General features: G+C 37.2%; 1 protein-coding gene across 4 annotated transcripts in view; it reads right to left on the bottom strand.

Annotated features, from left to right (window-relative positions):
- The window catches only part of Epb41l4a (erythrocyte membrane protein band 4.1 like 4A), a 237,217-nt gene that overhangs the window by 36,651 nt on the left and 187,496 nt on the right, over positions 1–13,070 (bottom strand). For all 4 annotated transcript variants that reach the window (XM_047555669.1, XM_047555671.1, XM_047555670.1 and 1 more), the window contains one exon: positions 891–981. In XM_047555669.1, coding sequence (XP_047411625.1) covers positions 891–981 — 91 coding nt within the window. The remainder of the gene's footprint in view (positions 1–890; positions 982–13,070) is intronic.

The raw sequence follows: 13,070 nt of genomic DNA on the forward strand, positions 1-13,070 counted from the left end.
ATGTAGGTGAACAAAACCCTGGAAGAAAGGGCACAACTCTGAGAATCCTCATATCTTAAAATGATCTTGTGGAGAATTATAAACTATATTCCTCAAAGTAGCCACACACTGGCTAAGGGAAGACACCATTATTTACTAACAAAAGATGGAGCCGATGATCTAAGAAATCTCTGCAGGTCACATATCTGTGAGGGTTTGAACTTCTCCATGATGTATGGGGGCAACCTCTAAAGAGAAAGCGAGCCTATGAAAGCTGCTTATTGTATGTCTCTAATGCTACTCCATGAACATAATTGGAAAAAAAAAAGACTCTGAAACAGTGTCTGAAAGGAGAACAAGGCAGATCTTTCAGGAAAACAATCCATGTAATATACTGAGAAGGTTTTTCCACTGAGGAATGCCACTGGGAAAATTGATGCAGAGGACCATGACAACTCTTCATACATATGCAATTGCTGACGTCTGACGCTCTGATGCTTCTAAATGCTATAAGCTCTCTTTCTGGGGCCACAGTTCAGTGCACCACTGTAATGAACACAGTACATTAAACATAAATATCATCTACTTTATTTTGCAAGTCCCTCTGAGCTAGTCCATTATATCACACCACTTCAAAAAAATCACATGGAATTTTTCACTTTGTTGCCAAGAATGCAGACCACAGATGATCTGTGAGTTCATCACACTGACAGTAAAAGCATTTTCTACAAAAAGAGAGGCAGGTCCTGATGTTTAATATTTCACTGGCATTTTAAAGTGTCTCTGTCCCAGAGACTATATACTGAACCCATGGATCAAAATCAGTTAATTATCAAAGTGAAAAAATTCTTCACCTGCCAACAAGGACATATGACAGCATATGGTTATATGTTTCTTTAGTAACTACTGACCTTTTTATTGGTGAAGGTGCAATAATTTTAGTTGTTCCTTCATTTTCTCCATTTTCTAGGTTTGCAGTTATCCGGTTTATGCTGTTTGATCCTATTAGCAAAGGTAAAGAACAAAAGATGGAAGAGAGAAAAGAGACAGAGATAAGGAAAACACAAAGAAGCAGAAGAATTATTTTTATTTATTTATTTAGGTACTAGGGATTGAACCCAGGTTTACTCTACCACTGAGCTACATCCCCTGTCCTGTTTATTTTTTTCTTTTTTTGGTACTGGGATTGAACCTAGGGGTGCTTAACTACTGAGCTACATCCATAGCCCTTTTTATTTTTTATTTTGAGACGGTTCTTGCTAAGTTGCTTGGGGCCTCACTAAGTTGCTGAGACTCACCTCAAACTTGTGATCCTCCTGCCTCAGCTTCCCAAGTTGCTAGAATTACAGGTATACACCACTGTGCCCAGCAGAATTATTATTTTTAAATGCAATTTTAGGGACATTGTGGCATATTTTATCCATTGATTATAACTCCAAATAAATAAGGAACCAACCAAGAAATATGAGGTACTATTATCTTTCCTTTTTTTTTTTTTTTGTCCTTATTCTTTTCATTTTCAGTACTAGGGATTGAACCCAGGGGCACTTTACCACTGAGCTACATCAACACTCCCCTTTTTATTGTGAGACAGGATCTAAGTTGCTAAAGCTAGCCTCCAACTTCCAATCCTCCTGCCTCAGCCTCCAAAGTTGTTGGGATCATAGGTGTGCAAGATCTAGATATGAGGTACCCAGATATGTAGTACTATTTTTGGACATGCACTAACCACTCAACAATGTTCCAGAAGTCGAAGTTATGACATTTTGACACTTTCAGAGTAAATTAAGTGGTCCTATAATGGACATTCTTTACTTTGCTATGATTCTAGGATATTTAGTACCATATATTGGAATATAAAACATAATAGTTCTTGATAACTATATTGTGAAGAAGTTCTCAGCATGTTCAGCCCTCATCTGAAATCAAAACCAAAAAAAGAGAAAAAAAAATCAAACCTGAAATATTCCTATTCATAATCTGAATAGCAAAAAAGAGGAAGACAAATGTTAAATACATCACTCACATACAAAACAAATTTTCCAAATGTGTTTTTTATGCAAACATTCCTAAAAACCTAAAACTGAATTTTTAAAAGGAGTCATTTCACAGATTTGCATACATGCTGGATGGACCAGCAGAGGGAGCCCACAGCAGATGCGATGTTGGAAATCACAGTCAAAATAAAGATGACTGAGACGCCAGTCCTGAAGCTCTGGGTCCTGTTCTCAGGACAGAGGCTGAAAAGTCTTAGGACTGAGATGCATGGGCTCCAGTGATGACTATTCTCCAGTGTGCATGATCTCACTTGGGAAAGGGGCAATTCTGATGAGCAGGGAAACAGCCAGCAAGGAGGTCCACAGGCCTCATTCAATTAAGTGTATGTGGCACACAGGAGCTTCCTCCTCAGGGCTGCTCTTGAAGGGATACATTCAATAGAACACTTGAACACAAAGCATACTCATCACTAACCTCTGAGGGTTTGAGTCATGAAGATGAGTTGGCAATACTAAGAAAGTGCTAGTACTTATTGAGCACTTACTATGTGTCAGGTATTGTTTCAAGCACTTCACCTGTATTTACTCAGGTAATCCTCAAAAACAATCCTATGAAGTATATATTAGTATTATCCCATTTTCAAAGATAAGGGCCCATATCCTAAGGCCACATAGCTTTGAAACTGAGCAGGCTGACTCAAGATACTTTCCTCTCACCCACCACAATATACTACTTTCCATCTACCATGTAGGCCCCACCTCAGAACAGCCCAAAAGTCAGTGTAAATTATGGATCAACAGGAAGACAACTCTTCAAGGGACAAGTGAATGGCACATCCAATGAAGAGAACATTTGAAAGATAACCAAGAGAAGAATTCTTTCTCTCTCAGGCAACCAAGACTGAAAAACAAGAAGAATATTTGAGCACCCCCAAAGTTGGCAGTTTTCTTCCAGAAAAGTTTGGAGGTATGTGTGGCTACCCACCTGGAAACACAGACATTAATAAATATCCTTTAAACAGAAAACAAGTAGTGGTTTCAAATAAGAGTTCTTAAAACCATTATTCTAAGGAATCTGACATGGATTCAATATCTGAACCTTGTTCCTGTTTTGGAATCCTTATATGGACAGATGAGTCTGAAATATCTGGCACTAAAGGGGAGCTCATGATGGAGCCAGTGAGAGTAATTGAACAACATCCCAGATCCAATATTATAAGGAGTAACCATGGGGTAAATTTTAGATGTGATAAATGAGATATAATCCATTCCCTTGAACTACTCCACATGTATCAAATATGGGTGGACAGTGCCATTGTCTAAGTTACTTTTGCCATAACCACATGACCATTAAAATCACAAGGGCTAACTCTCAAAATTGCAGACACAAATCTGGGATGGGGCCGCTTCTCTTATGTGGAACTCCATGTGATTCAGCCCTGGAGCAGTGGCAGGAGAGATACAATTCATCTGTGTCCCAGACAGTAGGTATGACCTAACATTAATAATTTTAATTGTTACTAATAAGTTTTATTTAAATGTGGTATTGTGTTCAATAAGTATTACTGATTTAAAATATAAATGAAAGGAACCTTAACAGGGCTGTTTTCACAGGCTGGGGAAAGGAGGACACATCAGAGGGACCAATTCCCCGTGCCAATGATATCAATCCCAAAAGAGCTGAGTGAAGGTGAACATCATGTCAACCAAAGCCCTGTGTAACTAGCTTAAGACTAGTTAGTCTTTTATTAGTCTAACAACCATTCACTTTAGGCAAAGTAAAGCTGCTTAAGCACATTTACTTAGCCTACTTCCAATCAAATTTTCCAAAAATAAGTTGAAAATAAAACTGAAGAATACTTTCACATAGAAAAATTTGCAAACTATGTTTATATGTATTCTTAAAGAAACCAATGTTTGATTATTTGCAGAATCCAAATAATAATTTTAAAAATGAAACGCTAGCTTTTTGTTTTGTTTTTGTTTTTGTTTTTGTTTAGTATCAGGGATTGAACCCAGGGCGACTTAACACTGAGCCACATCCCCAACCCTTTTTTATATTTTATTAGAGACAGGGTACTTGCTTAGTTGCTTAGGGCCTCACTAAGTTGCTGAGACCAGTTTGAACTCATGATCCTCCTGCCTCAGACTCCCAAGTCATTCGGATTACAGGCATGCACCACCATGCCCAGCTGAAATACTAGCTTTTGCCAGGCTTTATGGCGCCTGCCTGTAATCTGAGCAGCCTGGAAGCTGAAGCTAGAGGATCCAGAGTTCAAAGCCAGCCTCAGCAACTTAGTGAAGTCCTAAGCAAATTACCAAGACCCTGTCTCTAAATAAAATCTAAAAAACAGCTGGGGTTGTGGCTCAGTGGTTGAGTGCCCTTGGATTCAATCCCTGATACCAAAAACAAAAACAAAAACAAAAACAAACAAACAAAAAAAAAAACCCTAGATTTTCCAAAAGAATTTCAGAAACATCACAAGCATGCTGTCTGTCACAGATACTCAGAAGCAGTATAAGAAGACTTGAAAATGAATTGTTCAACTGTCAGGACTAATTTACTAACATAACTCATATATATAGCACAAATGAGATAAGGCATTGTCAGTAAAACAATCTAATTCATGATTCTTTTATATTTAAATTTGTGAACTATTCATCACTTGCATGTATAGTCTGTTAATCTGTACTAAAGTCCATTTATATGTACTCCCCTGCTTCATAACTATGTGAGCCATACAACAAGACTACACAGAGGAGAAAACCACTTAAAAGCATTAACTTACTGGGAGCATTTCTGAAGTATCCATTCAGACGCTAATCCTAACCCCAATTCAGCAGTATTTATTAGCTTTCTTCATGTCACTAAATATGCTCTTAAAAGTAATACCTATCCTCCTAATCAGTTAAAATTAGTGAGATTTTGCCAGACCACCATTTGAGAAGAAAGCAAATCAATTCAGTAATGCTAGGATGTTTGGTTACTGAAGTCTGCAGAGAAATTTAGGTTGTACATTATTTAGGTTTACTGATTTTCCATTTTAACAACATGCACTACTAACCCTGTTTTCCTTTTCCAAGCTTATTTTCCCCTCATCATACCACCTTCCAGAACCAATCCTCTACATTAGCTAAGAATCTTGGGTTACAGAGAAGAGTGATCTGACAAACCCTTTCCACTTAAGGGCTCATGTTTTCATTTAAACAAGTTAAAAATTAAAATAGACATTAAAAAAGAGTAAAAAACCAAATATAAACAGCTGAACGAGTAATTACAAAGTAAACAATTTAACTACCATCCACTTAAAGAATAAAACACTGAGCCAGGTGTTGAGGCACACACCAGTAATCCCAGAGACTAGGGAAACTGAGGCAGGAGGATTGCCAAGTTCAAGACCAGCCTCAGCAATTTAGTGAGACCTTATTTCGGATTTTTTTTTTTAAAAAGGGCTGGGGATGTGGCTCAGTGGTTAAGTGACCCTGGTACAAAGAAAAAAAAAAAATTTGAGACATTGAGAGCAATTTTCCTACACATCAGCAATCAATCCATTTGGAGTAATTCTTTATCTTTTAGATAAAGCTCAATAGCTTGTTCCCACCTATCTAGAAACAAGGATTACACACACATTTCAAAAATGCTTATAATATATACAAGAAAAGTTATATAACATAATTATATATAACAAGGCCTTAAGATCTTAATAAATAGGCAATAGGCAATAAGAGTTTATTAAAATGAAGGATGCATCACTGTGGCCCCTCAAGGTTGCAGTGCAGGGTTTTGCCCATGGGAGGTGTTCAACAAAGGGCTATTATTAGTAAAACTCTTTCTGTTTCTATCATGTTTTCCACTAGAAAGGAAAACTTAGGGTAATGATACTATGTTTAACCAGTATCAAAAGCAAACCAAACAAAACAAGAAAAAAAAATTTTTAAAACAATGACAACAACCTCCTGGAGGTGGTAGTTATATGAGATGAGGCTCAAGCCCACTTGAAGCCAAAGTCCTACAGGACAAGACTCCTGCTTAGAGCTTTAAAAGCAGCCTCTGCTATAGCACATGTTCTTTTAAATCACAACCACCCAATATCTATATCAAAGATCAGTTACTGACATACAGTTATTAAGACTTCTAAATAAGTCTCTATCCTACATTAGATAAAACAATATTAGCTCAAGTGAGACCTCTTAGATTTGTCAAGAGTGCCGAGTCATCTTATATACCATCTCATTCATGTTAAAAAGATAAAGTCCTTGTTTCAAGAAGTAGGTCATATTTGAAATAGCAAGTTTATCAGGGAACAGCTACAGTTTGTTAATGAACCAAATCAAGCTCAAGACTGTGCTATTTGTTTCTGGACTAGAAGATACTGTGGCTGGCTTTGGGCACACCAGTTTAAACAGTACTACTATGCCAGGGTCTAGAGCCCCAGGGTCTCATTTGTTCACTTTTAACACTCTCTCCAAACGCTTCCAGGCTATGTGCATTGGACCACTACCAGGCTTTTGTGTGGTTAATTCTGTTCACGTTTGAGTGCCTTCATGTTAAGTGACCCTTGACTTCAGTTCAGGAAGAGTGACCGTCAGAAACAGAACCAATTTTCCCAGGATCTATTCAGCTATCCGATTGGGAGGCAATTCCTAAAAGTCATCCTTAGATGTACAGACTGGATGATGAACAGACATGCATTTTCAATTATAAAAATACTTTGCATTTAAATAGCATTATAAGTTGTACAAAGTTCATAACTCAATTGGATACCTGTCAATCTAAATCAAATCTTTTATGTTACTTAAATGTTGGCAGTGCTTTTAATTCACAGAATAGGAATGGAAGGTGAATGAGCGACCTTAAAATGAAAAAATAAATAAGCCCATACATTGTTAGTGAGGATAACTTATTCTGCTATTTGGGAAAAGGATACATTGCTAATGAGTAAAATGGGTTTGTAACATACTAATAATTTCTTTTAAAGCCCCTCAAATATAAATTTGTAAACCTTTAGGTTAAATTTTATCTTAATCATTTTATTTCTTCCTTAACCTTAAAAAAAAAACTGTACCTAATGCTTAAGACGAACAATCAGGACAGATGATAACTATTCCTAACATGATATACTATAAGGTTTCAGTAAAAGTTATCTGATTTATATTATCTAACCCATTACAACTTATCTGAAGAAATATGATAGTCATGAATTAAGAAAGAGCTAATAATTGAAAATAATATTTTAGCTTTCTTTCTCACAGTACAAAGTCACTTTGCCTTGTTTTCACCAACTTTAGACTGGGTACTTATGGAAGTAACAGCAGAGAACAGCAAATTAGTAAAAATAAAACATTATTTTTCTAATGCCACAAATTATGGTCAAACAGAGAAATGGACCTGAGAAAAATTTACGTATCTTCTCCCCAATCATCATGGCAGATTTTATATTTGGCAGAGTACACAGTCATTAAATTATTTTTTAAAAATTTTAAACACAAAATTTGGATAATAAAAATGTTCCTGTGTCCATGACTAATTAATTTAACTTTGAATGCCTGACATTGGCTCATTCATCTCAAAAGAGCTTCTTTTGTAAAGCATTTCTGCCTTCAAAACCCCAAGAGTGCCATTTAAGGGGCTGGAGCTGTAGATCAGTGGTAGAGTGCTGGCCTTACACATGTGAGGCAGTGCATTTGATCCTCAGCACCACATAAAAATGAACAAATAAAGATATGGTGTCTATTTACAACTAAAGAATATTTTTTTTTTATTGTAAACAAATGGGATACATGTTGTTTCTCTGTCTGTACATGGCGTAAAGGCATACCATTTGTGTAATCATAAATTTACATAGGGTAATGTTGTTTGATTCATTCTGCCATTTTTTCCCTTCCCCCCTCCCCTCCCACCCTTCCCCTCCATCTATACAGTCCTTCCTTCCTCCATTCCTGCCCCCCTCCCTAAACCCAACTCCAACCCCAACACTAACCCTTCCCACCCCCCATTATGTGTCATCATCCACTTATTAGCGATATCATTCTTCCTTTGGTTTTTTGAGATTGGCTTATCTCACTTAGCATGATATTCTCCAGTTTCATCCATTTGCCTGCAAATGCCATAAGTTTATCATTCTTTATGACTGAGTAGTATTCCATTGTATATATATATACCACATTTTCTTTATCCATTCATCAATTGAAGGACATCTAGGTTGGTTCCACAATCTGGCTATTGTGAACTGAGCAGCTATGAACATTGATGTGGCTGTATCTCTGTAATATGCTGATTTTAAGTCCTTTGGGTATAGGCCAAGGAGTGGGATAGCTGGGTCAAATGGTGTTTCCATTCCAAGTTTTCTAAGGAATCTCCACACTGCTTTCCAGAGTGGCTGCACTAATTTGCAGCCCCACCAGCAATGTATGAGTGTACCTTTCTCTCCACATCCTCGCCAACACCTGTTGTTGCTTGTATTCTTGATAATCGCCATTCTAATTGGGGTGAGATGGAATCTTAGGGTGGTTTTGATTTGCATGTCTCTTATTACTAGAGATGTTGAACATTTTTTCATATATCTGTTGATTGCTTGTAGATCTTCTTCTGTGAAGTGTCTATTCATTTCCTTAGCCCATTTGTCAGTTGGATTATTTACATTCTTGGTGTAGAGTTTTTTGAGTTCTTTATAGATTCTGGAGATTAGCGCTCTATCTGAAGTATGATTGGCAAAGATTTTCTCCCACTCTGTAGGCTCTTTCTTTGCATTGCTGATAGTTTCCTTTGCTGAGAGAAAGCTTTTTAGTTTGAATCTATCCCAGTTATTAATTCTTGCTTTTATTTCTTGTGCTATGGGAGTCCTGTTGAGGAAGTCTGGTCCTAAGCCGACATGTTGAAGCTCTGGACCTACTTTTTCTTCTATAAGATGCAAGGTCTCTGGTCTGATTCCGAGATCCTTAATCCATTTTGAGTTTAGTTTTGTGCATGGTGAGAGATATGGGTTTAGTTTCATTCTGTTGCATATGGATTTCCAATTCTCCCAGCACCATTTGTTGAAGAGACTATCTTTTCTCCATTGCATATTTTTGGCCCCTTTGTCTAGTATGAGAAAATTGTATTTATTTGGGTTTGTGTCCGTGTCCTCTATTCTGTACCATTGATCCACCTTTCTATTTTGGTACAAGAATATTTTTTTAAAAAAGGGTGCCATTTAAGCAGTTACTTCTTTACCACAACTATACAGACACTGTCTGCTACATGCCAACTGCAAGACTGAACAAGGCATTCCACTAACAAGCTGGGAGACAGCTTATAAAGATGGGTGTGGACAGGAAAGATGGGAAGAAAACACATCTGTGCATTATTATAGGTGCCTTCCCAAGTTAGACTGCTTCTGATTTCCTCTCCCCTAACCTGGTACTCTCCCAGTTCCTCTGCTCCATCAATTTGGAGGTACAAGTTATAAGGACATGAAGGTACTCCATCCTGGTCCCTCTGCCAAACTATAGAGGTGCACAAACTAAGGGAGAGGGTACCACTGACACTACTCCTCGTGGGGTCCCAATGCCAAGTTCAGAAACAAAAACTGCACTTGTGAATCTGGGAAGGCTTAGATCACTCAGAGGGACAGAATGACCAGTGTTGAGGGACTGCCAGATGTGGTCCAGCAGAGGGCAGCTGTCCTTCTTTCTAGCTCTCTTGGACTCTCTAAAGACAACACCCACCTGGGAATAGTTGGCTGACCTCAAGAGGTTTGGGGAGGCACTTGCTATGACAGGAGGACACAATTCGAGGGCAGAGAGCTGAATGAATGTGCACATCCTATCCTAATGGTAACTCCTGGTAACCCCCGCAACCTCTCAGCTACACCACACAATTCAGCAACATGCACCAAACCTTCCCCTGCCACCTTCTCCCAAACTGCACAATGTATGTCCTCTTGATCTAGGGCAGGGGCATCATTCCAGACCTGAGCTAAAGTTGGTTCTGTTTCATAGGAGAGTGCTGGACAACTGACTGCTTCAGACATTTTTATATGATGAAACTGTAATAGTACATAAAGTAAATACAAACATAGAGTACATATAATTGTATATAAGGGCTGCCATTAAAAGGCTTATTGGTTAAGGGAAAACTGAAAATATTTTATTTTGTTTGCTTCCATATTTAAACTCATCTGCAGGTATAATTCAGAGGTCCTTAACATTTCCATACAAGTAATCACTATGAAAGAAATTTTAAAACTATGCACTTTGGAGTATGTATCTAAGATGATAACTAACATTTTCCATCTAAAGTTTAAAGAGTACCAAAGGATGTAATTTGTAGCATAAATATTGATGTTTTAAAATGAAACTGTTTTGTGACTTTATTAAATGTATCCAATGGGTGGGGAGGGAGAGAAGAATGGGGGAACTTTAGATTATGTAGAAGGAAATGAGAGGGTGGGAGGTATAAAAAATGTGGAATGAAACAGACATCATTACCCTATGTTCATGTATGATTACACAAATGGTATGAATCTAATGAATCTACATCGTGTACAACCATAGAAATGAAATGATGTACCCCATTTGTGTACAATGAATCAAAACGCAGTCTGTAAAAAATTAAAAGATAAATTTTAAAAATAAATGTATCCAGGGATGAGGAGATAGTTCAGTGAGTGCTTGCCTTGCAAGCACAAGGCCCTGGGTTCGATCCCCAGCACCGCAAAATAAATAAATAAATGAATAAATAAATAAATAAAAATGTATCCAATGTAATAAAATACCATCCCAGTTTTAACTGACACACAAAAACATAAAAATGGTACATAATTAATGGGTTAACACGTTATGCTTTAATACATGCAAGTATTGTGTAATGTTTAACTCGGGTTAAACATTTATCTCCTTAAACATTTAGCATTTCATTACGGTTAAAACTTTGAAAATCCTTCCTACTTTCAAAAATATACATTATTATAATATTACACTAATATTAAAATATTATACATACATTATCTATAATCAGCCTACTATATAATAGCACACCAGAATGTCTTACTTCCATCTAACTTTAACTTAGCACCCATTAACCAACCCTTCTCCATGTATCCCTCTCCTCTACTCTACTCTGCCATGCCTGTTAACTGCTGTTCTACTATCAACTTCTATGAGATGAACTTTTTTTTTTTTTTAATGGGAAAGACAGTAGAATGAATCTGACATAACTTTCCTATGTTGATATATGAACACAAAACCAGTGAACCTCCATGCCATGCACAACCACAAGAATGGAATCCTAATTAGAATAATTATATTCCACGTATGTATAATAAGTTAAAATACATTCTTTTTTTTTATTGTAAACAAATGGGATACATGTTGTTTCTCTGTTTGTACATGGAGTAAAGGCATACCATTTGTGTAATCATAAATTTACATAGGGTAATGTTGTTTGATTCATTCTGTTATTTTTTCCCCTTCCCCCCCACCCCTCCCACCCCTCTTTTCCCTCTATACAGTCCTTCCTTCCTCCATTCTTGCCACCCTCCTTAACCCTAACCCTAAACCTAACCCTAACCCTAACACTAACCCCTCCCACCCCCAAGATGAACTTTTTTACATTCTATATAGGAGCAACATCATGCAGTACTTGTCTTTCTATAACTGGCTTATTTCACTTATAATGATCTTCAGTTCCATCCATGCTACTGCAAATGACAAGATTTCATTCTTTTTGCGATTGAATGGTATTTCAGGCTGTGTGTGAACATTTTCTCTATCCATTCATCAGTGGATGAACACTTAGGTTGTTTCCACCCCTTGGTTGACTGTGAATACTGCTTCAATGAACATGGGAGTGCAGATGTCTCTTGGACACACTGAGTTCTTTTGGATACATACCCAGGAATGAAACTGCTCCATCACATGGCAATTCTATTTTCAATTTTTTGGGGAGCACTCATATGGTTTTCCACAATGGTTGTACGAATTTACATGCCCCCAATAGTGTGCAAAGGCTTCCTTTTCCCACATCCTCACCAGCACTGGTTATCTTAGTTTTATGATCATAGTCATATTTGCTAGGGTGAGGTGATATTTTATTGTGGTTCCGATTTGCATTTTCCTGATGATTACTGGTACTGAAGATTTTTTCACATTCCTGCTGGCCATCTGTGTGTCTTCTTTTGAGACATGTCTAGTTAGGTCTATTGCCTACTGTTAAATCAGATTATTTTTTTTTTCACTATTGAGTTTGAGTTTCTTGTGTATTCTGGGTATCAATCACTTCTCAGAAGTACAGTTTCCAAGATTTTCTACCATTCTGAGGTTGTCTCTTTACTCTGCTGACTGTTTCCTTGGCTGTGTAGAAGCTTTTTAGTTTGAGCTAATCATATTTGTATATTTTATGCTTTTGTTTTCTGCACTTTTGGAGTCTTATCCAAAAAAAAATATCTTGCCCATTCCAATGTCCTGAAGAATTTCCCGTTTTCTTTTTTTTCCTAGTAGTTTCATAGTTTCAGGTTTTATAGGTAAGTCTTTAATACCTTTTGAATTGATTTTTTTTAAAAGGTGAAAAATAGGTGTCTAGGTTTAGTTTCATTCTTTAGCATGTAGACAGATATTCAATTTTCTCAGGAGTGCTTGTTGAAAACACTGCCCTATCTCTAGTGGGTGTCTTAGCATATTTGTTTAAAAATCAGTTGGCTGCAGATGTGCTGGTTTGATTTTTTGTCTGTTTGTTTTTTGTTTTTGCAATGTTAGGGATTGAACCTAGAGCCTCGCTCATACTGCTTTACAGTATGTTTTGAAATCAGGTGATGTAATGCCTCCTGCTTTGTTCTTTTTGCTCAAGACCGCTTTGCCTATTTAGGTCTTTTTGTGGTGCCATATAAATTTTAAAATCTTTTTGTAGTTCTGTGAAGAACACCATTTTTTTTTTCTTTTTTTTTTTTTTTTTTTCAGTACTAGGGATCGAACCCAGGGCCTGGAGCAGGCTAGGCAAGCTATCTACCACTAAGCTATATCCCCAGCCCTACACCATCAGCATTCTGATAGAGATTGCACTGAATCTATAAACTGCTTTGGGTGGCAAGGACATGTTAACAATATCGATTCTTCCAA

Source organism: Sciurus carolinensis, chromosome 6 (assembly GCF_902686445.1).
Source record: "Sciurus carolinensis chromosome 6, mSciCar1.2, whole genome shotgun sequence".
Taxonomy (NCBI): Eukaryota; Metazoa; Chordata; class Mammalia; order Rodentia; family Sciuridae; genus Sciurus; species Sciurus carolinensis.